The sequence below is a fragment of the Adelges cooleyi genome, unplaced genomic scaffold (assembly GCF_023614345.1).
Source record: "Adelges cooleyi isolate 19-005CV unplaced genomic scaffold, UGA_ACOO_1.1 ACOO_flye_CR_arks_rails_tigmint_CR_PRNA_30, whole genome shotgun sequence".
Lineage (NCBI taxonomy): Eukaryota > Metazoa > Arthropoda > Insecta > Hemiptera > Adelgidae > Adelges > Adelges cooleyi.
The window spans coordinates 8,291,313-8,313,595 of record NW_026095971.1 but is presented as its reverse complement, the minus strand read 5'-3'; the positions used below and the strand labels follow the sequence as shown (position 1 = coordinate 8,313,595).

Genomic DNA, 22,283 nt, shown 5'->3' with positions numbered 1-22,283 from the left:
AAGAGGCGTGCACAGGGCCCCCCCCCCTGTGATGTGGGATCTATCCCCCTGTGGTCACTTTTTTATAAAGTTTTAACAATGAAGTTCATGAAGTTTCATTAAGCCAAAGTTTTTATTCATTTATTGGCCGTGAACTCATAGTGTAGCATATAAATATAGTTTAATTTATTGTTAGTCAGTAATTGTCAATCCTATCTTAAATATATGTATATACTGAGTTTCATTAGTAAGAAAAAATATATATTTCAAGGGAATCAGCTGTAGCCGCTGACTCCTCTAGTTGTACGTAGCACGTTTGTACCTATGTTAAGTCTAGCTATTATATACAACTAAATTATGTAGTATTATAGTAGTAGCTAGTAACGTAATAATTGAAAACAATAATAGTAGACAAATTTTAAAATTATAGATCATATTATAAAAATGATATCTCATAATTTAAGTTAATAGCCAATTTGTCATCCGCTATCGGCTATAGCTATCATGCTCATAATGTTCCATCCTGAGAGTGGTTAAATTTATAACATGTAAGACACAGGTAATACAGTTTGCTTACTGCTAAGTGATGTAATATAACGTTACATAACATTATAACTTTTAACAATAATATTAAATAATATTACAACCATGGATTTGAACCCAACCCTTAACCAGAGTTAACACTTATAAAATAATTATGTGTGAATACGTCTTGATGCTCTTAAAGCTAAATCGATTAATTCAGCTATGTTGTTTTCCTGGCATTATTATTCTTATTTTAAAAATAGATTTTTTTAAAAAAAATTGTTTAATAAATTTAAATAAGAATTTATCTGTGCAGTTTACACTATAATGTTCTATTTTATGTACATTCAATGTTAAAATATGCCAAAACCAAAATCGAGTAAAATCTATTAATTTTTCTAATTTAATAATTCCACTGGTAGAAATTATACTTGCCAAATTGTTAACTGCAAAACACAAATTTCCCATCGTGCAAAAAAATTGTGAAAGACACATTGATAACCTAACATCATGATATACATGAAACTATTATAATTTTAAAACAAAGATGACAGAAAAAGATATCTTATCCCAACTAAATAAAAAAATAATTGAAGAGAATGATAAATCAGTAATAAAAACAAATATTTTTAAATACTTAAAGAGAACAGGAATTTTTATAAATCCTAACCAAACTAAGTTTTCTAAAAATATTAATACCTATTTTATAATTTATAGTTATGTATATTTTATGTAAAGTATATAGTCAATATCAACTGAATGTAATTTGTAAATGTATTTGAAAAACAACACAAATACAATTGATTCCAGAATAATTATTAGAAGCTTGTACTGATCTTGTTGCAACTGAAAGAAGACCATTTGAAATATTCTCAGATTATGGGGTTCGTAAAATAGTTAATTCTTTTTTAATGGCAATGAATAAACACATTTGCTATTAAAAACATATATGGGCTAAAGTAAAAAGCTGCAAAAATCAGAAATGAAATAACAAAATCAGTATAAAATAAACCAATCTTCTGATGGCTTGAGCTACACATAATGATATATTATCTTAAATTATGTTGTAGGAATCTGTAAATCGTTCTTTTTCGGAACTTAAATATATTCCAAGTGATTTAAAAATGAACTGTGATAATGTGATATTTGATATTTTAGAAGATTTTTAAATTGTTAGAAGGTATGTCTTAATGTCTTATTTTGTAAGGGTGTAAGTTTCAACATAAAATATGTTGTGTTGGTACGTGAGTACGTCTTGTTACTATGTTATTATTTTTGTTATTACTTGAACATACACATTAGAAAAGACTACTTAATAATAAATAAAGTATTCACCTGGTATTAACTGATAATTTTAAATAATTTTTAAAAGATGTACTTATTATTATCATTTTTGAATACATTATCATTACATGGTTAAATAAACTGTACCATCCATGTTATTTGTTGACAAAATCTCTTCAGAAATGTTTTTTTTTTACGATTTTTAAAACCCTTTACACATAAATAACCCAATCTATTAATTCGGCTAACAAAAACCGAATTACCTAAAACAAAACCCTAACCAAAATGAATAACCCGATATATATATATATATATATATATATATAACCCGAATATCCTAACCCAAATAAATCATCCGGATTTAAAACCCTGATTTTAACTAAACTCTAAAGTAAGTAATAGTTTTACTGTAAAACTATTATGATTGAATCTGTAGAAATTGTAACGACGTCGTTTCCGCGGTCTTCCCAAAAACTAATTTACGGTTACCGTCAAATTAATGAGATATTGATTTCGATGCAAAGATGATATTGTTTTTTTTCAATACATTTTAATTTTGTTGTTAATGTTTGCGTTTGGACCCGACACGCCCTTAACCTATAAATATCTCTTAAGCCGATTAATCGGCGATGTCTTTATGTAACAAGTCTATAGATTAGAAATAGTACATAAAATATACTTTATTGGTCTAAACATTTTAAAAAATCAATCAAGGTGAAACAATACATTTCAAAAAATATGGCAACAATGGAGTACCATGGAGCACTATATTATACCGTCAAGGTTGAAATGGCGTAATTCGAAACAATATTATAGTGTTCCAATAAATTGTTCCGATTACTACTGCGCAGGAATAATGCACTGCAGGTTGCACATGCGTAATAGTGCACAAATGTTAGTTTATTTGGCTACATTCACAGTTGGGCATCATTTAGTTAGTATTTTATTTAAATAATTTTTGAAATAAAAGTTGATTATTCATATAACCACAAGTAACCATACGAATAATCAATATTGATTGTGATTAATTTACTCATGATTGATTAAAGTTTTACCCACTATTAACTTTTTCAATCATGACTAATTTAACTATTATTCGCGTTAACTTTTTCAATTATGATTAATTTAACTATTACCAATGATTAAAATTTTCAATCATGATAAATATTTTTAGTCATTGTTATTCGTAATTAATAATTTAAACTTTTATGTATTACTCGTTTGATTTGGATAATTTAATTAGGTAATTTTTATTAATGAAGTAGTTTTAAGGGAAACAGAAAAATATACTTTAAAAAAATATGTCTTACTTTTAAATCGGATATTTCTATTAATAGTATGCTTTTCTTTAACTCGCTAACACGTACGTACGTAAGTTTGTATTGGAATTTTTGGAATCTTGCAAAATTAATTTTACCCACATCCCGACTAAAAAGAAAAGCGTGGGCCCTATTCAAGTCCAAATTCATTGAGTTAAGTATTATGAAATGTAAGTGTCCCACACTAAAATTGAACCAAATTTAAATTACAGAAAAACTTACAATATAAAACATTACAACATACAAACATCTGAAATTTTATCTGATAAATTTATTAGGGACTTTGTTGAATTGGGCCCTCGCTTTTATTTTTAGTAAAAAATTAAAGATGTTTAACATTATTTAGAAATTGTAGTTAGTTTTCAAAGTAATTGACATTTAACAAAAATGTGCTACAATTGATTGGTAAATTGTCTTTGTAGTAAAATTCATTTTTACTAATTTTTAACAAATTGTTATGCTACCAACAAAATATTATATTCTACACAGTTTTTTTATTTTAGCATGAAACATGCTTTAGCTTTGGCCCCAGCCCGGAAACTACACTAAATTGCGATACTAAAGTAGAGTGCCTACTTTAAACGTATAATAACATATTATGAAGGGTCATGGGGAAAAAAGATGAATATCAATTTTTTGAAATTTACCAACTTACAAAATGACATTTTAGCAAAGGTTTGAGCGAGAGAAATACACATGTTGTCGGTAACTAAATATATTTGAGTAAAAAACAAATTTCACATTTACAAAAAGTGAAAAATAACATAGTATCTCATTTTACAAAAAAATTGACATTGATATTTTTACCCCATGACCCTTCATATAAGATGCCATCAAAATAATAACGAGTCGTCGTTGTCATGCAAACGTTTGGCCAAAACATATAATTAACTATTAAGACTATACTAGCAATTATCATCATAAATCGTACGGAGTTTATAGAACAGAAATAACCACTATTTCTGCCAGAAGGTTAAGCATGTTCCATGTTTTATAATTTTAGCCGTTAGGCTTTAACTTTTTTTTTATTCAAACATATTTTGTAAATACTACTTAAGCTTAAATAGAACAGGTAATAACAAATAAGTGCATAATAAAACAAACAAACATAAATTATTAAATAAATCACTATAATAACTTTATTTGTGTATAATGGCGTGTAGCTACAAACAAATTAAATTTTTTAATAATGACTAATTTAACTATTGGCCATGGTTATTTTTTTCAATCATGATTGATTTAACTATAACCGAATCGAAAAAATACAAAATGGCGGCGTTGCAGCTGCTTGAGTTTGGTATTTCGATTTTGCGCCGTACAGCGTACAGGTCGCTCTAATTATCTAAAAATTCCCGGATTTGAAATTATTTTTGGCATTTTAATGGCAAATTTTGAATTTTTTTCGACATAAAATGTGATTTTACAGTCAAAATATCGAAACAACAAGCATAGGTGCATTTAGGGGGGCTTAGGGTGAATTAGCACCCGCAATTTTAAAACAAGTCCCTGTAATATTTTTCCTGATTATGTACTAAAACCTCTGCTTATCAAAATGTTTAATATAAAAAAAAAGCTTCCTGTAGAGTTGATAGCAGTACCTACTTATTATTCATTATTATTTATCAATATCATGTGAGTTGTGACTATCACTCTTCCCATTAGTTCTGCATCTTATGAACGCTCGTTTACTGCTTTAAGAAAAATAAAGATTTGGCTTAGGGTTTCAATGAGATTAGGTAGAACAGACTCACAGATTTACCAATATTATAAATTGAAAAAGATATGATACATTTAATTAACATGAACAAAGTTATTGATACATTTGCAGAATAAGCAAAGCAAAGTAGTTGTATAAAATACCTATAAATTGTAATACTGCATACCTACAATATTTGTATTATTTTTTGTTATAAAATAAAAATGCTAATAAACTTAAGTGTTAAATTGATAAACAACATCCTTGCTCAAAAAAATATTAACCTCTTTAATTTTAAATTAAATTTAAATGCATAGAATATGCAGAGCTTAAGCACCCTTAATTTTATTATTAAAAATTGCAATTATAACAACAAGTATATTTGGCCAATAGACGGAAAGGTAAAGCGTTTACGCGCGCGGTCGTAGGTATAGTTTAGGACGCGCCACTAGTGCGCGTCTATATTAATAATATATAATAATAATATTCTATAGGTATATTTAGACTTTAAATTTCAATTTGAAAATTTAAGAGAACATTCTACAGATAATAAACTAATATTCTAAGAAATAAAAAAAAAAATTGTTTACGCGACTTGCCCCCTTAAATAAAAAATTCTCATCTCTGGCTACATCTATATTGTGCACATTTACCTAAAAAACATTTCGTTTGCGCACAAATTTATGAACAATAGAAACCCTATTATCAAGTAGCCATAATACTAATAAATATTAATTTAAATAATTGACTGTATTAAAAATATAAAACAATACACACATTGAATTAAGAAACCAAATTCTATCACCCTCAAAACACCTGTTGACGTAATTATAATGTAATGGTCATGCGCAAGTTTAAAATTGGAGCTTTTCTTACAATAATTATACAGAGAACTATCAATTAAAAAATGTATAAATAGTTTTTTTTTAAATCATTTAAACGTCAAAGTGTGTAATGTTCATCTCTAAATTATCTGTGGAACTTTTTTTTAGTTCAGCGAAGGTGCTATAAAAAGTGTATGGCTAAGATTTGTATAAAATATAATTAGGATCTCGTTAAAATATAGCGTCCATATTGAACTCGCTTATAGAGTAAGATTTTATAGATTTAGGTTCAGAGGTTCTTAAAAAATTGTAAGTAACAAATTTTAAATTATTTTGGATTTCTAAATTACATTAAAACAAATTATACAGTAAAATACGTATAATGTGTTTAAATATAATACCACTTAAGTTTTACATAGTAGTGTTACATACAATACTTTTAGCCTGTGGGCTAGTCCCAAAATATATAACAAAAAAAAAAAATATTATTTAACAATCATGAATCATTTATAAACTCATTTATATTAAAGTAATCACCGAAAAAAAAATGTTTAGTTGTGTTTCGATTTTTGAATATAGTCGTTTTAACTACGTAAAACTAAAAGATTAATTTAATTTAAATGTACTCTTGCTAAACTCCGAATATGACCTTTCATTTTATATGTTTTTTTCATTAAATTTAAGAACAATGGTGTTGTAGGTCAGCACATTAACCTAATGTTACTAGGTTAGTCAAGTATATAAAAATACAGTGTGTATAAAATTAATGAATACAAAGCTATAATTTGGATACTTTTAACACCCATAAATGTTAAAATTATTTATTAAAAAAAAAAGTAAAATTCTTATTAAAACCATAAAACTATAATATTATATTATAACAATAGGTTAAAACTTTTAAGATTTAAATATTAAAGTTCGGTCCAAATAACATACCTACGTTAGCACGTGATATTGACCACTTTTTCTGCTTTCGTTTTTTTGCAAAATACCTATACTATGAATTGTGAACCAATCTAAATATCCCTAGTTATTTTTAAGGGCACATAAGCGTAAAAATATATCAAACTCATTAGTAAATGGGTTTTAAAAATAAAATGAGAATTTGTTTTTAAATGGTTGAATTATAAACATAAGATGACGTTACAGTTATTTTAGGTTAGATATATGTGTATTAGATATAATTAGTGGAGTGTGGGCAGTAATCATGGGCAAATGTTTAACACTAGAACATTAACTACCAAATTTTTAGTTTTTAAGCCAAATCCATACTTATTAAGTGTGGACTTGTTAATGTTTACACCAACAATGCCTAAGTGTCACTTAAGCATCGATTAGATGCTTAGATTAGACACCGTCATTGTTTTTATGTGAACTTGAGTTTCGCTGCCATTTAACGGGTAAAAAGCAACAATGTGAAAAAGATAATAGATCCTGTGTTTTCCTGTGGATGATCTAGTTGAGTAGCAACTCTATCGACCCGTATTCATATGCGATTGGTACATTGGTGGTAGAAGTAGAAAAGTTCACCTTCAAACTCGAAAAAAACACTCAAAAAGTTTACATATTTTTCAACTTAAAATGATAGCACTCTATACATGTTTTTTAAATAAGTCGAATTAGTTCCATATTTCTATAAAATATTCCTTAGGAATATTACTAGCGATAAACGTTGACAAACCAAACAAATATCATAAACCCTTTCCCCTAGAAGGGGTGGAACTTTTTTCTTTACTTCGATTTTATAGATAAAGTTTTAGGGATTACTCTTTCGGCGGGCGCGCTATTTGCTATAACATGAGTAGTCGTGCATTGTTTAATTTACAACAGTTCTAAAGGTAGTGATAATCGTACATCTGATTAATTTGTATCAAATATTAACGCATTTACTGAACCTAAGCCTTTAATAATAGGCTGTGATAAAAAAAAATAATTATAATAAAAACAATATATACTCACAAAACATATACAAAGATAACAATCTAAGTAAAAGACGGTCAACCCCATTGTATCCACCCTTATACAAAAATATATTTTTTAGCACGTTATGCCATTACAACGATTTTTTCAATATTTTTAATTCTACCATTCAAGTTTACATCAAATCGATTATTTGTAAGTGAGTTTATCACTTTCAGTTGCAATAATTCATATAGGCCTGTGACCGCCCCAATTTGCTCCATCCCTACTATGCCCTAACTCTATTGTGCAACTTTTTATACATTTATTTTAAACGATAAATTAAAAATACTTTTTAAGTAAAACCGATACAAGAAAATTGTACGTCTTAACATGAGCTTCTTTCCCAATCAATCAAACAATTTTGTCAAAAAAATAAAAAAGGTCATATATATATGTAATATAATCATATAATCATATATATATGTATACAGTTATAAATTAATATACTTATGTATGTATAAATATAATTTAAATCTATAAAATAAAAAATGTCTTTATTTAAATAAAATATATAAGTTATAACTAGTACAATTAAATATATTTATAGTTATAATATAATAAATATGTAATTTGTATTAAATTTAAATCGAAGAAATAGTACTTATTATCAGTGTTTAATTTATTTATGAACTTACACAGTTATTACTATATTTTTAATTTTACAAGGAAATAAAAAATATTAATATTACTTCACTTAACAAATTAACATATTACTCTATACATTTAGGTTAGAATCAGAATAGAAATGCATATTATTTTCTTATGTTAGTAAAACTACTACTTATATACTTATAAGTATATTAGTAAACATTCATAATTTTATCAATATAAAACACATAACATTTATATTTAATATGTATATTTTATAAAAGGTGTTACAAAGTTTATATGTGAGAATGCTAATTTCATCTACATTATTATCTTCTATCTTCTCTGTTTATATTAATTTACCATAGTAAAATTTTAAGATTACAAGAATAATATAAAAGCTTTCATGTTTTCACCCCATACAACTACTACATGTTGATGGTGGCGCTGGGCCGGATCTACTAGGTCCAAATCCACCAAAACGTCTTTGTGGTCTTGGGGGTCTGTAAGAAGTAATTCATTTTTTTTAATATTACAAAAAATACTATTTAATAGTTATTATTCAAAAACTGTTAAACTAAAACTGGCATCATAAAAACATCTTTTTTAAAGATATACTCTAATTGTTCATTAATTTTTGTTTTAGTAAAAGTAGGTCATCAATTTGTGTTAATGAATTTTACAAAATAAATTTGTGGTTTTGAAAAATAACTAGTTACCCTAGTGTTATTTTTTATTCAAACGTAGCTCTTTAAGTTAGTACTACTTAAAAGTAACTCGTTATATTAAAAAATACTGGAAAAATAATTGTAACTTTTCAACTTAGACAAATTAAGCAGTACAATTTGCTATGGTCAACAAAACAGAAAAGTTTGGGTCAGAAAATAATATTTGAATGATACTAGTATTACAGTAATTTAATATATAATAATAAACATATTTTACCCTCCAGTTGATCCAGGTCTTCTATAATCAACAGAATATTGACTTCCCCATCTTGTTGAACTTGGATTAATTAAACTCTGGACACTGTGGAAGTATACAAATGTTTAAAATGTAATACATAATTTAACTACAACACAAATTAACTAATTTAATTCTTAGGAAATTTAATTAGTAATACTATTTTTTTCTTAAATGTATTATGTATTCAATATTTCTAATGCATACGTCATAATCTAATATGTACTATTTAAAAGTTTTGAAATGCTCACTACAAATGTTTAAAAGTGTTATATTGAAATATTAATTATGGTACAAACATAACAATCTAAAATAGAGTTTGAATATTAATTCTCTTTTACTTACAAATACTGAACAAAATGTACAACACCCCATAATGTATCAACAATTTTTTTTTTCAGAGGCACAGTGTTTTGTAAACTTCCACCTTAAACACAATTTTAATATTGTAAATTAGTTACTGATATAGAAAAAGTAATAGTACTAAACTTTGTTAAAATAAATTCTAATCTTACTTTGATCAACATAAACCATACTGATACTTGAAATTTCTATTCCAATATTATTGTTTTAAGGTTTAATTCGATTGACTTTTGTTTTGATATGACCTACTTAATTTATTAAAAATTATACCATTCCGTATTAAACTATGTATAAATTAAGTGAGAATAACTCAATTAAAATAAGCACGTCTTGCTTTATATTTTAATATTATTTTTCTTTTATCAACTGAAAATTGAAAACTATTAACTAATAACTATTATCAAATCAAAAGGCCACGTAATTTTATTAAAATAATAATTTGTAATCACAGATATATGTAAATGATCGATAACTGATATGGACTGACCTTGAAAGTGTTAAACATCTGATCAACTCTAGTTAAATGTTGGATGCATTGTGTCCGTTATCAAAATGGTAAGAATACTAATAAAAAATGATATGTACATAATGTAATAATATTATATTATACTGCATTCTGCAACTAGTTATGTTATATTATAACCAAATTTAATACCATGTAGTATTGACAATAGAAAATGAAGAACATTTTGCTTTCGTCTTGATTTTATAACTGTTGTTTAGGTCGCTGATCGCTCTATTATCCTTAAAATCAATAACATTTTATAAAAGATTTTTAGTGTAAAACCGAGAAAGTGTTTGTCAAATCAACTTTAATTAATAATATAATGGTTTTATTATGGTAAGTTTACTTTTAAAATATCACTTCGTTTTCATGAACAAATAGGTATAATAAAATAAACTTTTTTGTGTTTTGTTTTTAAATTATATATCTATTTTCATTCCAACCATAATTTTTAATAACTAGTGATTTCCATTACCTATGTTGATTTCTATTTGAATTTAACTATATTTCATTGACAATCCAAGAAATAAAAGAACTGAAATATTAACTTAGTATTCAATTTTATTGTGATTTGATTTTAGTTGAATATGTTGTTAAAATATGATATTGTTTACAGATCAAATAATTAAAAAATATATCAATGACACTTGTACAAAATACAGTTATAATAACAGAGAGAAAATCCCAAGAACATCAAATATGTCTTGAAATTATGTACATTTAAATCAAAAACTCTTGACTTCTCGAAAAACTACTTTGTTTGTAGGTACAATATAATATAACACCTAGTTTATTTTTGTTAAAAAATATTAAACATGTTTAATAGTTATAACACTATAATCATATGATTTAATATTATATCATATTATTTTTAGTGAAAATAATAGTAATTGTATGATGTACATTTGCAAAAATGATTGCTATGGAAGTGATGGAATTATTTACCGCTCTGGAATCTAATCAAGCACGCGAAGTAGAAGATGTTAAACATAAATTCCATGAACAATTCAACAATAGTAAGTTTCAATTTCTTAAGCTAGATGTTTATATAAAAACTGAATAAAATTGTTTAAAATAAATTAAAAATTACTTTTTAACAGTACGAGAGCCATGGTTATTGAATGGAATGTATGATTATTTTATGTCAACCGGATCCCAGAGGGCAGTTGAAGTATTAGTAGCTATTAGAGAACCTCATGACAAATACCTTTTTGATAGGTAAATTCAAAGATTTTTGATACTTGTATTTGTATGCAAACACTTAATAAATTTTCAAATTTTTTATTTAATCTAAAGGAATATATATTGAAATTTTTTATCTTTGTAGACTTGGTGATGGTTTACGCGGTACAAGTCGTCTTCAAGCACTTACATTACTTGGCCATGTAGTGAAAAGACAGCCAACATGGCTGTTCAAAATTACAAATCACCCCTTAATTAAGGATTTAATAAGACTATTAAAGGTAATAATACAACTTTTTATCATAAAAATATTTTTAAAAAAAATGTTTTTTTGACAGGTTGAAAATGAAATAATTACCATAACCAGTGCATTACTTGTCTTAAATGTTTTACTTACTGTCATTCCTGCATTAATTGCTTCAAGTTTACCTGATATTTTTGAAGGTTTTAGGTATGTAAATTAATAATGTAATATATGACATATACAATCATCTAAATATACAATTTATTGCTTAGTCGTTTAGCTGCTTGGAATACATCAAATAAGAACCGAGCTCCAGAAATACATTTATTTCACCTTCAAATATCATTATATGTACTATTTGTCCAGCTGTATAGCATGTATCCATGCTCATTTGTTTTATTCCTAAAACAAGAGTATAGTAAAAAGGATAACCAAGTAGTTTTTAGCCATACAATAAAAGTAAGAACATTTTTTTTATAATTTGAATTTCCAAATTTTATATAATTCTTGTTCTAGTCCCTCAGCTCATTCACCTCAATACTATCATTTTCTTTTCATCTCTGGTATAATACTTAAACTTCAATATTATTGCAGAATGAATTATCCGTTTAAGATGTGCATATTTTTATTTCGGACTAAATAGTGCCATATAAAATATACCTCTATAAAATAAATATTTTACTCTTTAGAACATAAATATATCCCTAAGATATAGTAAAAAGTATAAATCATGTTAATTGTTGTATATTTAAGTATTATTAAAATATATATTTGTTATTTTTAGCCTATGTTAGAAACTATGCGTATGCATCCTAGTTTGGTAATAAGCTCCAAGGACATAGAGACATCTACTGCTAGGTATCTTGATAATTATAATTAGATATTATTTAAGTATAATATTTGTTGAATTAATTATAACTGAAGTGGCTTTAATTGGTTATGCTATAGGTGGAAGAAAATGGAGCAGCACGATGTAGTTATGGAATGTACAAGATACACATTAATGGAAAATGGTGATAGAATTTATCAAAACTCATCATCATGGACAAATGCTGAATCAAATTTTTCATCTGCGCTTGGTAATTTAATTTTGAAGTATAAAATGTTTATTAATAAAAAAACAAAAAATTAAGGAAAAAGTTATAATTTAATAGAAGTATGTTTAATAAAAGTATGTTAAATACAGTAATTTCAAGGAGTGAACATTTCTCTTTAGTGTACTAGAACACCGTTTGTAGATAATATTACTTTAGTATGAAGAACTAATTCTACAAAAATTACATTATTGACAATATAAATAAAATGTATTATATAATTTATAATCTTGAAATAACGGTTAAGATATGACACAAAAATTTTAAATATAAGTTCAAATGACATTAAAGTTATAACAATTAATTATAAAATTACTCAAGTTTAAAGAAAATATTATCATTATTATTGTATTATTTGTAGTGTGTAAAAAATGTTAAGTTAACTATTAAAATCAACTTTACCTGTGCCGTGTTAGTTACAATAACATTTTATTATTTTAAGAATTGAAGTAAACGACTTGTTTAAAACAGTACACTTTATATAGTCTTAAAAGGCCAAAGTTTGCATAGATTATTAAATTAATTTCAGGTTTTTCGGTGTTTCCATGTTTTTGTTTAAAAAAACAACATGTTGTTAATTCGAATATTTTTTTCGTTTTTTAATGGTTTGAAATTATAAAGTGATTCAGTTCTGTTTGATTTAAGTTTGAAATAATAGGTACTTGAATGTTTAATAATTTAATTTCTGGCTTGACACATCACTATTTTTAATTATGTTAAGTATTAAGTTGTTAACAATTTCTTAAAGTGATAGCTGAAATCCCAATTATGGATAGGAGTAATAATATAGTTTTTTATTTTTATTATGTGTCGTTCATTATAAAAGTGAAAATTCTTCTTACAATTGAATTTTGAAATAACGAGCTTTTTGTAAATTAATGTGTAGGAAAACAAATACACTAGTATTCATTTGGTTATTTTAAATTTTCTATTAATTTTTACATTTATGAGTTGCTTCTCTTTTATAATAAAAGATATCGCTAAATGTGACTCCATTAAGCAGCAATATGTTTATTTAAAAAAAATTGGAGCTTTTCCAATGAACGACCCCCATATATTATATAACTCTTTTATTAGGTAAATTAAAATCAAGTGTAGAAGCTGCTGGAGATGTTACTAGTATAAATACAAATTACACTAAAGGAACAGAAATATGGAGTCCGATGTTACATTGTGGTGAATTTCATAGTGAATCTGCTCAATCTATACCCACCACTCCAAATATTCAGGTAACAATTATATTATTAAGAATAAGTGGTTATTTTATTTGTTATTTTATTTTAGACCTATTATACTGCAATTTTAAATAACAGTGAAAATTCACCACCTGAAGCAGCAATAGAAGCAACACCAGAAACTACTCCTATCAGGGTAATTATTGACAACATAGATTATACAGCTTTTATAAATAATAACAAACGCTTGTGCAGTATACTATATTTCTTATCTCAACTATAAGTTGCTATAATATAATATATATAATACTTTAAAATTGGATGTATACTTAATGCATTTGATTACCATCTTGTCTAAGTTTTTGACATCACCATTTACAAAGTACATTAGTCTCCACTCTCCAATTCTATGTGGACATATCATATAATTTTGTTTTAAATTAATAGCATAACTAAACAATTGTTTATTTTTTAATATTTAACTATTTTTTAATGATAACTAATATTTAAAATACAATAAACATAGTGTTTGGTTTTGTTGTATCTTTTGAAATAAGTCTACTGAATGTAGGGTTGGATATATAAAGAAAAATCATTGTTATGTATATTCCGTCTCAATTAAAACAACTTGTGTGCGATTGACTAAATTACGTTTGTTTTGTATCGGAATAGACATAGGAGTGCTTATACCGATGTGCGGCCTGTTAGCCCACCGTGCGCGACTACAAGTCATCTTATTTGGGACCGAGTATAAAATATAGTATTAATTAAAATGTTTTTATGAATACCTTCTATTAAAATTATTATATAATATAATATTTAGGTGTATCATATTATTATAAATCTAACGGCTGGAGCTCTATCGAATTGCCAATTTTCTTGCTTTTTTTTTTATGACAGAGAGGAGGAGAAGAAATTGAAAGTGAGGGCAAAGGGCAAAAGTAGACATATTCATGATCTAACTTGTTTCCTTCAAGAGAAAGATTGATTTTTATATTGTTGTAACTTAAAAACAATTAATATGTGTAATTATTTATGTTCCATTAATCTCAATGTTTTTTTTTATTAATATTTATGTTGTCTAACAACTTTAACCTAACAAAAAAAAAAAAATGTATATAACATTCATTGAATTGGGTATAAGTATAATTAATTATTATACTAAAGTTGATGAAGCAGTAGACATTAAGGTGAACCTGATAAGGTTAATTGTGAATAGACTCTTCATTATATTTTATTTACTTACTACAGTATAGTAAATAATAGTTTTATATTTTACGCAAGGTTCTCTACATTTTAAAATTATTTTAGCTTTTTGCATTTACTGTTAAATTTCCTAATATATCTTTATGGTGGTAGTTTACATTCATGTATTTTTCGGCTGTCGCTTAATTTATGTCACAAAATTACTATATTTTGCCTTATGTCGAAAAATGTTGAAAGGACGTTATATACCAACAATCCAGAATGCCACCCATAAACTCCACTGTAGTCAGAGCGCTGAATTCATTTGGTCTAGAAAACTTATCTAGACGTAACTCGTTGACATCAAACTCTCAACCTAGTTCGCCATTGAAAAAAGAAGGGTTTGTTTTTCCCCCAGAAGGAATTCAATCACAGGCACTTGTCCGTAGAATGGACAGAATGCTAATGGAACGTAATCAGGTAGAATAGGCTTAAACAAAAAATAAAATAATCTTCAGTAATTTTACCGTACTAGTTAAGTAATTATACAATTTTTTAGTATTATAAAATATTTATATTATGGTATTAGCATTAGTATATCACTTATTATATTTTAGATAACTGAGACTAATAAAGAGGAAAATACACGGTCCGAGTCTAAACCAATTAATTCTCAAATTCAATTGATTAGTAGTCCAGAAATTTTGCAGGTATTTATTTAATTGTTGACAATAATGTTTTAAATCATATTTTCGTTTAGTTATTTAATGATAATTAAGCTGTGGAATTAAAAAATTACTATTTACGGGTTATGTATTTTACATAAGAGACTGGTAATAGATCAGCTGATTTTTTAAACTTAAATGTGAATTCTAAGTACATCATTGTAATAGTTATTTTAATGCCCTACACCAGTTTTATTTCAAAGCAATTGATATTTTGTAGTTTTTCTTTTTGAAAAAAATTTTGTTTATGCTATATTACAATGTTAGACAATTTTCAAATTTTTATCTTTTTTAGTATCCTCTAGAGTTTTATCAACTTTTAAAACCTATATATTTTATTAACTTTTTAAACTAAGAATAATTAGCTGAACATTTTAACTGTTCGATAACCAGTTTTGAACAAATAGTTTTAAAGTTATTAAAGTTTATAATTTAGGACGAGAGGAAAGGTAGACAGTAAAGTTAATTTTATTTGGCATCTGCATGCATTTTTCAACCGCACACACGTACTCCACCTCCCATTTTAAATTTAAATAATTTTAAAAATAATTATTCAAAACTAGTTGGTTATCGATCAGTCAACATTTTCAGTAAATTATTCTTAGTTTAAATAATCAATTAAACATATATGTTATCATTTAAGTTTCAAAAGTTTTTAAGCTCTAGCCAATATTAAAAAAGAAAAAAATTTTAATATTGTACTATAACATAAGTGTAGATTTTTTCAAAAAGAAACACTACAAAATTACAATTCTTTTAAGAGTAAACTAGTGTAGGGCATAAAAAGAATCACCCGGTATGTATACAAGGTGCTCCACAATGATTCTACAAATGAAATAACTTTTGTTCTATACTCGTTTTAAAATAAGAAGTGACATGCGCAGAGATAGAAACGCGTCACACCTTGCTGCGCCAGCTCAGCCAAAAATAGTGCGTTTACGTTTCTACGCATGTCACTTCTTATTTTGAACAGAGTATAGTGAATATTTAAAAGATTTTTTTTATTTAATTAATTTATACTTATTTGCGCTATAAGCACCACGTTTTTTTATTGCACTTAACTATTTTTTTTTAATTTTTTTTTTAATTCAAGATAGCCATTTTAATATAAATAATTTGCTGAAAATTTTGCCTGGTTGATAACCAAACTTGGATAGTTACTTTTTAAATTACTAAAGGTTAAAGGGTAGGATGGGAGGTGGAGTGCAGTAGATTAAGCGCGTATAGCTATACTCTACCGCACTCAATCTCCCGTCCTAATATTTGACTGTAATAACTTAAAGTAATGACTCAAAACTTTTAGAGCAGTCTAAATTTTCTGCAATTTATTAATAATTAAAACAACTAATTAAATGTATACATTGTACCATTTGAGTTTTAAAAATTACCCTCCCCCCCTTAAATCTGTTTTCTGACTGAAGAAAAAATACTACATTTAAAACATTTAAAATTATTATTGTTTGATGAAAATCAAACAAGTTTTACTTTGATAATTTTTTATAACTGAAATTCTGAACACCTGGTATTTGTATTAAACCATGCTTAAGCTTAAGTCAAATGTTAAGGTTAAGTATAATGAATTATATTCTTTAAGTAAATATGTACAATAGATTTATCACCTTTTGCATGAATATCACAAAGTGTGTTTAAATATATTATACATAATACAATTTTTCTTTAGACTGGGGATGAAGATTTGGTTGAGTGTGATCAACAAAGTAATGGTTCACCATGTCAGACTCATAAGGGTGGCTTACATATGCCTGACTCTGCTTCGTTTAAGGAGTTTATTTTTAGCGTTCGAACACGAAGACGTTATCACAGTCAGTGTACACCTGAAAAAACCATGTGCTTTATTGGTATACATTTTCAAAATGTTCATAGTTATTTGATTGATATTAATGATCAAGCTTAATTTGTCATGCTTAATCACTGAACCAATTAATAGGCCTTATTTTATTTTAGGACAAAGTACTGGTAGTAGTCCTAATGAATGTTCTGATTTTTCTTCTCTTAATGTGAGACGAGCCAATTCATGTCCTGAAATTAAAAAGACAAATGGAAGTACTTTATCATCTAGTACTACTCCATTACAAGAGGAAAGTGAAGATGATCATGGCGACAATATTAATATTAGTAATGGACACTCATGTCTTCATAGAGTAAGACTTATCTATAACATTAAATGTATTTATTTTTTATAATCTTTTTTTTGTGATATTTTATTTTACTCTAGTATTATTTTTAAAGATATTTCTAAGTATATATAAAAATTAAAATAATGTTTTATATTGTAGAAAAATAGTTGCAACACAGAAAATAAGGTAACCAAAGCTCGTTCAATTTCTACACAAACAGAAAATATTTTACCATATGAACATTTGTTTTATTGTTTGTTTCCAGCCTACAACGATTCAAATAATTGTAAGATTTTAAACTACATAATTTATATTTTATAAAGTATGTTTTACAATATAAAAATAATTATACTAGGCAATAGGAATCATCAATCTAGCCCACATTTTCGGGAAGACGAATCGTTGGGTTTGATTGAAAAATATGTACGAACGTCTGCAATAGTCCAAAATCATCGTCAAACTGCAGCTTCGTGTGATGATGTCAAACTGTTAAAGGATCAAGTCTCCCTTTTAGTTTTGCAGTTACAGTTTGAACGCAATCGTAGAGAAGTTCATGCTGAACGTAATCGAAGGCTATTGGGAAAGTCGCGCACTAGTCGAGCACTTGATGAACATAATTCTGCTTTGGTAAAATGTCAATTTGCTATCAAGGAAAGTGTTATTATTATAAAATTAAAAATTATTTTTGTTGCCTTCAGAAAGATCAAGTTTTAATGTTGCAAACTGAACTCGAAAATGTTACTTCAGAGTTTGAAAAACATAGGCAGTATACAAGAAATCAGATTAATGAACTCAAAGATAGTGTATCACATTGGCAAACTGAAGTGAGTAACTGTTATAGTATTTGTTACAAAAAAATGTTTATCCAACAATTTGTTTTATTTCTATAGTGTTCTATGTATCAAGAGGAAACAAAAGAAGCTAACAATAACTATAAAGCATTAGAGCAACTGTATAACGGGGAGAGAATAAAGACTTCGGAAGTTACCAAAGTTAGTGTAAAACAAAACATAAATGTATAATAATTCAGAATAAAAAAATGTATTTATTTATTTTTAAGCAATTATCTGCTACTAAAGCAGAGTTATTTAACACAGAGAGTGAACTCAATATAGTTCGAGCCGCTGCTGATAAAAGTAAAGAACTTGAAAATACCGTAACCATTTTGCAGCGAGAACTTAATATTAGTGGTGAAATTCAATCTCGGCAACGTGACATTGTGAGACATGTAAATTCTCTCAAACACGATGCTACTAAAGCCATGTTAAGTCAAAATTCTTATAAACACCACACAATTAGTATGTTGAATAATATATTACTCGTTTTATTTCATTTGTTGATAACTATTTTTGTTTTTAATTTGTGTTGTTTAGAGCTACAAGAAAAGTTGGACCGAAAAATTGCTCAATTAGAAGCTTCAAATGCACGGATAGTAGAACTTGAACTGAGGTTAATGACTAAGGACACTTCTGTACAAAATGAAAAACGAGAAATAGAAAGGGTAAAAGAACAATGTAATAAACAAATAGCAGGACTAGAAGAAGAATGTAGGATACTAAAAGAAATGCAATGCAGATACCACGAGAGTAGGTTAGAAGAAAAAAGTAGAGAAGAATGTGCTGATGGACTCCTGAAATTCAATACCGACTTAGTGACAGTCACTGTAAATTCTCCAATTAGTAGTAAAGCTGCAGAATTTAGACTAAATATGATGATGGCTAAAAATGATGACGAAAGTGATGACAACCAAGAAACTGCAACATCTTCTAAGTAATGAAACCAAGTTAAAATTATATAACTTTTTAAGTTCCTATTTGAGTATTACTTAATCAGTTTTAAGTCAAGGGATTTAATAGGTATTGGAGTTATATTCATTTACCTATAAAATTTCTTTAAAATATAGTATGACAACAAATTTATATCATTTACCATCTCCTTATCCAAATTAGTTGCACAACTTTTGTTTTACCTCCTAATATTATTGTTGATAGAAAGAAAACGATTAGTTTTTAATTTTATAAACTCACTAATAAACATCTACTGCTTTTTTCTGTATTTATCAAACTATTTTTAATGTATATTTTTTCGTCCAAAAACCCCCCAATAGAATCTATAAGTAAAGTGTTTAAAATAAACAGTTTTTATAGATTTTTTTTATTATTGTGTTAATAAAAAACTACCATTAAAATTTAAGCGTGAAATGCAATTGTACATATTTATTAAAAACAGTTTTTTCTCATTTTGATAAATACCTACGATTAATGCATTTTGTTTTTCTTTACATATTATTGTTTGAAATAAAAACTTTTTATTAATTTGATTTTTGTTCATAAGGTATAAAATCACTTAAAAAATTGAAAAACGTGATTCGTGAATGTAGTGTACAGTTTTTTATAAGCATAATATTGTCAGCCTATTTAGCAGTAGGCGTAACTCCAAAATACCAAATTTCACACTAAAAGGAAAACGTTTAATTTATTCTATTTATTTCAATAACAATTACTTACTGTTAATCACACATTTCATAGAAAAATATATATATAATCATTATACCAGCCGAAGTACAGTTTTTTTTCTTTCAAATAGTGTAGTATACTGAAATTGATTTTTTTGGAGGTACGTCCTTTGTTTGCTAAATAGGCTGACAATATATAATATTTTTGTTTTTATTGAAACCATTTTCAATAAATTCAATTAATCCATTCAAACTTAAAAAAAAGATAATAATTTATGTGTGCATCTATACTTTCATTATTGTTCCCTCAAATATAAAGTTAAAAATGTTTTGGATAATTTGTATTTTGTCCTTTTCAGGTAGGCATTATGATCTCAAAAATCAACAGATATGAGATAATACTATACAAAAAATTGGATATAATTTTCAACTTAAATGATACTTCCAAATGTAAATAAGTGTTTTCAGTTATCTATTTTTTTAGATAGGTAATTATAATCATTTAAATATCTGAAAACGAATTAAGATATCTTAATTCGTGCTGAAAACTAAAGAATGATAGTTATCATTTTTCGTGAACTCCAAATTATTTTTATTCCCTGCAGTAAATGTTTTCATATTTGAAAATTGTTGATGTTTTTTTTTTTGTGTATTACCAAAATAGTTGCAATTTGTTTTACTACTACACACACTTTAAATGCATGATGGCATTAATTTACAATTTTGTATAAGTGCGATTGTGTATTATTTTTTTTTTCTTCTATATTTTTGAATTACAATAATATTGTCGATTTGATCAATTAAATGTTATTGAATTCCATATTTAACTAAATAGACTTGTTTACTTATAATTTATTTGTTTTTTTATAGCTTATACGACAAACATTGTTATATTAAAAATTTGGAAATAGAATTATTTAAACTTTAGATACTTGTTATTATCAAAAAGTCTTTATATATATAGACCATAGAAAAATATACTAACCTATCTGTAGAATTTACGTGCATCTAGAATCTAAAATAAATACATTGGGCTTTACTGTATTATGAAAGCCTTTTTAATGTTAAGCAATATTTGACTTGGAGGCTTGAGAACTTCTTTTATTTTTGGATATGTATTCAAGCGTACCAATAATTTGCATTTTAAGTGAAACTGTGATAATATCGTTCAATGTTAATTATTCTGGACAGTTATATATCTTAATAATTTACGATCCGTTAGATTAAAAGAAAAACATTTCAATGAGAAGATTAAGCGTAAGGATAAAAATCAAAACGCTATAACACAGCTAAAGTACATTATGTGTGCTGTACAAATTTTATAATTCTACTACGAGTTCAACTCAAAATCCTTGTCCCCTGTGCGAGTTTTGCGGCCATAAAATGCAATCAGGTGCTGGGAGTTGGGAAACTAATAATTGGATAGACCTCCTCCTTATTGTACCTACTTCTAGGAATAAAAACAATATTAAAGAAGACTTAAAATTTACTGTTGCAGAAATGGTATATGATACAACCATAAGAATACCTGGATAATTTTTAACACCTAGCAAAACTACTTAAGACCTAATCAATTTGTCTAGCCAAACTGAAAGAATGAAACACCTCATGCCAGCCCCAACTAAATCGCACGGTGCTAAAACAATATTGGTACTCAAAGTCCAAAGACTTAACATGTGTAGTACACATGTATTCCTTCAAAAATATATATTAGGATGATGAACTATATCAAGTTTTAGAAATACCATTAAAATGTTTCAAAATATTAACACAACGTTCCCGAAACCGTATCAAACGATACACAAAACTAAGGCGGCAGCTCATGCTACTAACCTAACCTGAAGTGCAAAATATCCTACTATAAAGCCCAGATAGACTTTTACTTACTATCGATAAGCAATTGTAACATGACTATTTAGTATTTTATCCGTATTACTTGATTCACTGTTGAAATTTAAAACTATTGTGAAATTATAAAAATATGATCAATCCATGTGCGGGCGCAGTTAATCATAGACTGGATAATAATGAATCGCGCGTCGGCATTAGACGATGTACAACGATAAATAAAATTACA

At 26.6% G+C, this 22,283-nt stretch overlaps 1 protein-coding gene across 1 annotated transcript; it reads left to right on the top strand.

Moving 5' to 3' along the window:
• Positions 1-10,151: 10,151 nt before the first annotated feature.
• Positions 10,152-19,861, top strand: LOC126838679 (hamartin). The gene is made up of 21 exons (XM_050573305.1): positions 10,152-10,344; positions 10,625-10,770; positions 10,884-11,024; positions 11,109-11,226; positions 11,336-11,471; positions 11,529-11,641; positions 11,707-11,893; positions 12,219-12,292; positions 12,383-12,513; positions 13,606-13,757; positions 13,813-13,899; positions 15,147-15,368; positions 15,506-15,598; positions 17,295-17,472; positions 17,579-17,775; positions 17,911-18,037; positions 18,107-18,378; positions 18,450-18,575; positions 18,642-18,743; positions 18,812-19,049; positions 19,125-19,861. The coding sequence occupies exons 3-21, from the start codon at positions 10,922-10,924 to the stop codon at positions 19,523-19,525; spliced, it is 3,057 nt and encodes a 1,018-aa protein (XP_050429262.1). The 5' UTR covers positions 10,152-10,344; positions 10,625-10,770; positions 10,884-10,921; the 3' UTR covers positions 19,526-19,861.
• The last annotated feature ends 2,422 nt before the right edge of the window (positions 19,862-22,283 follow it).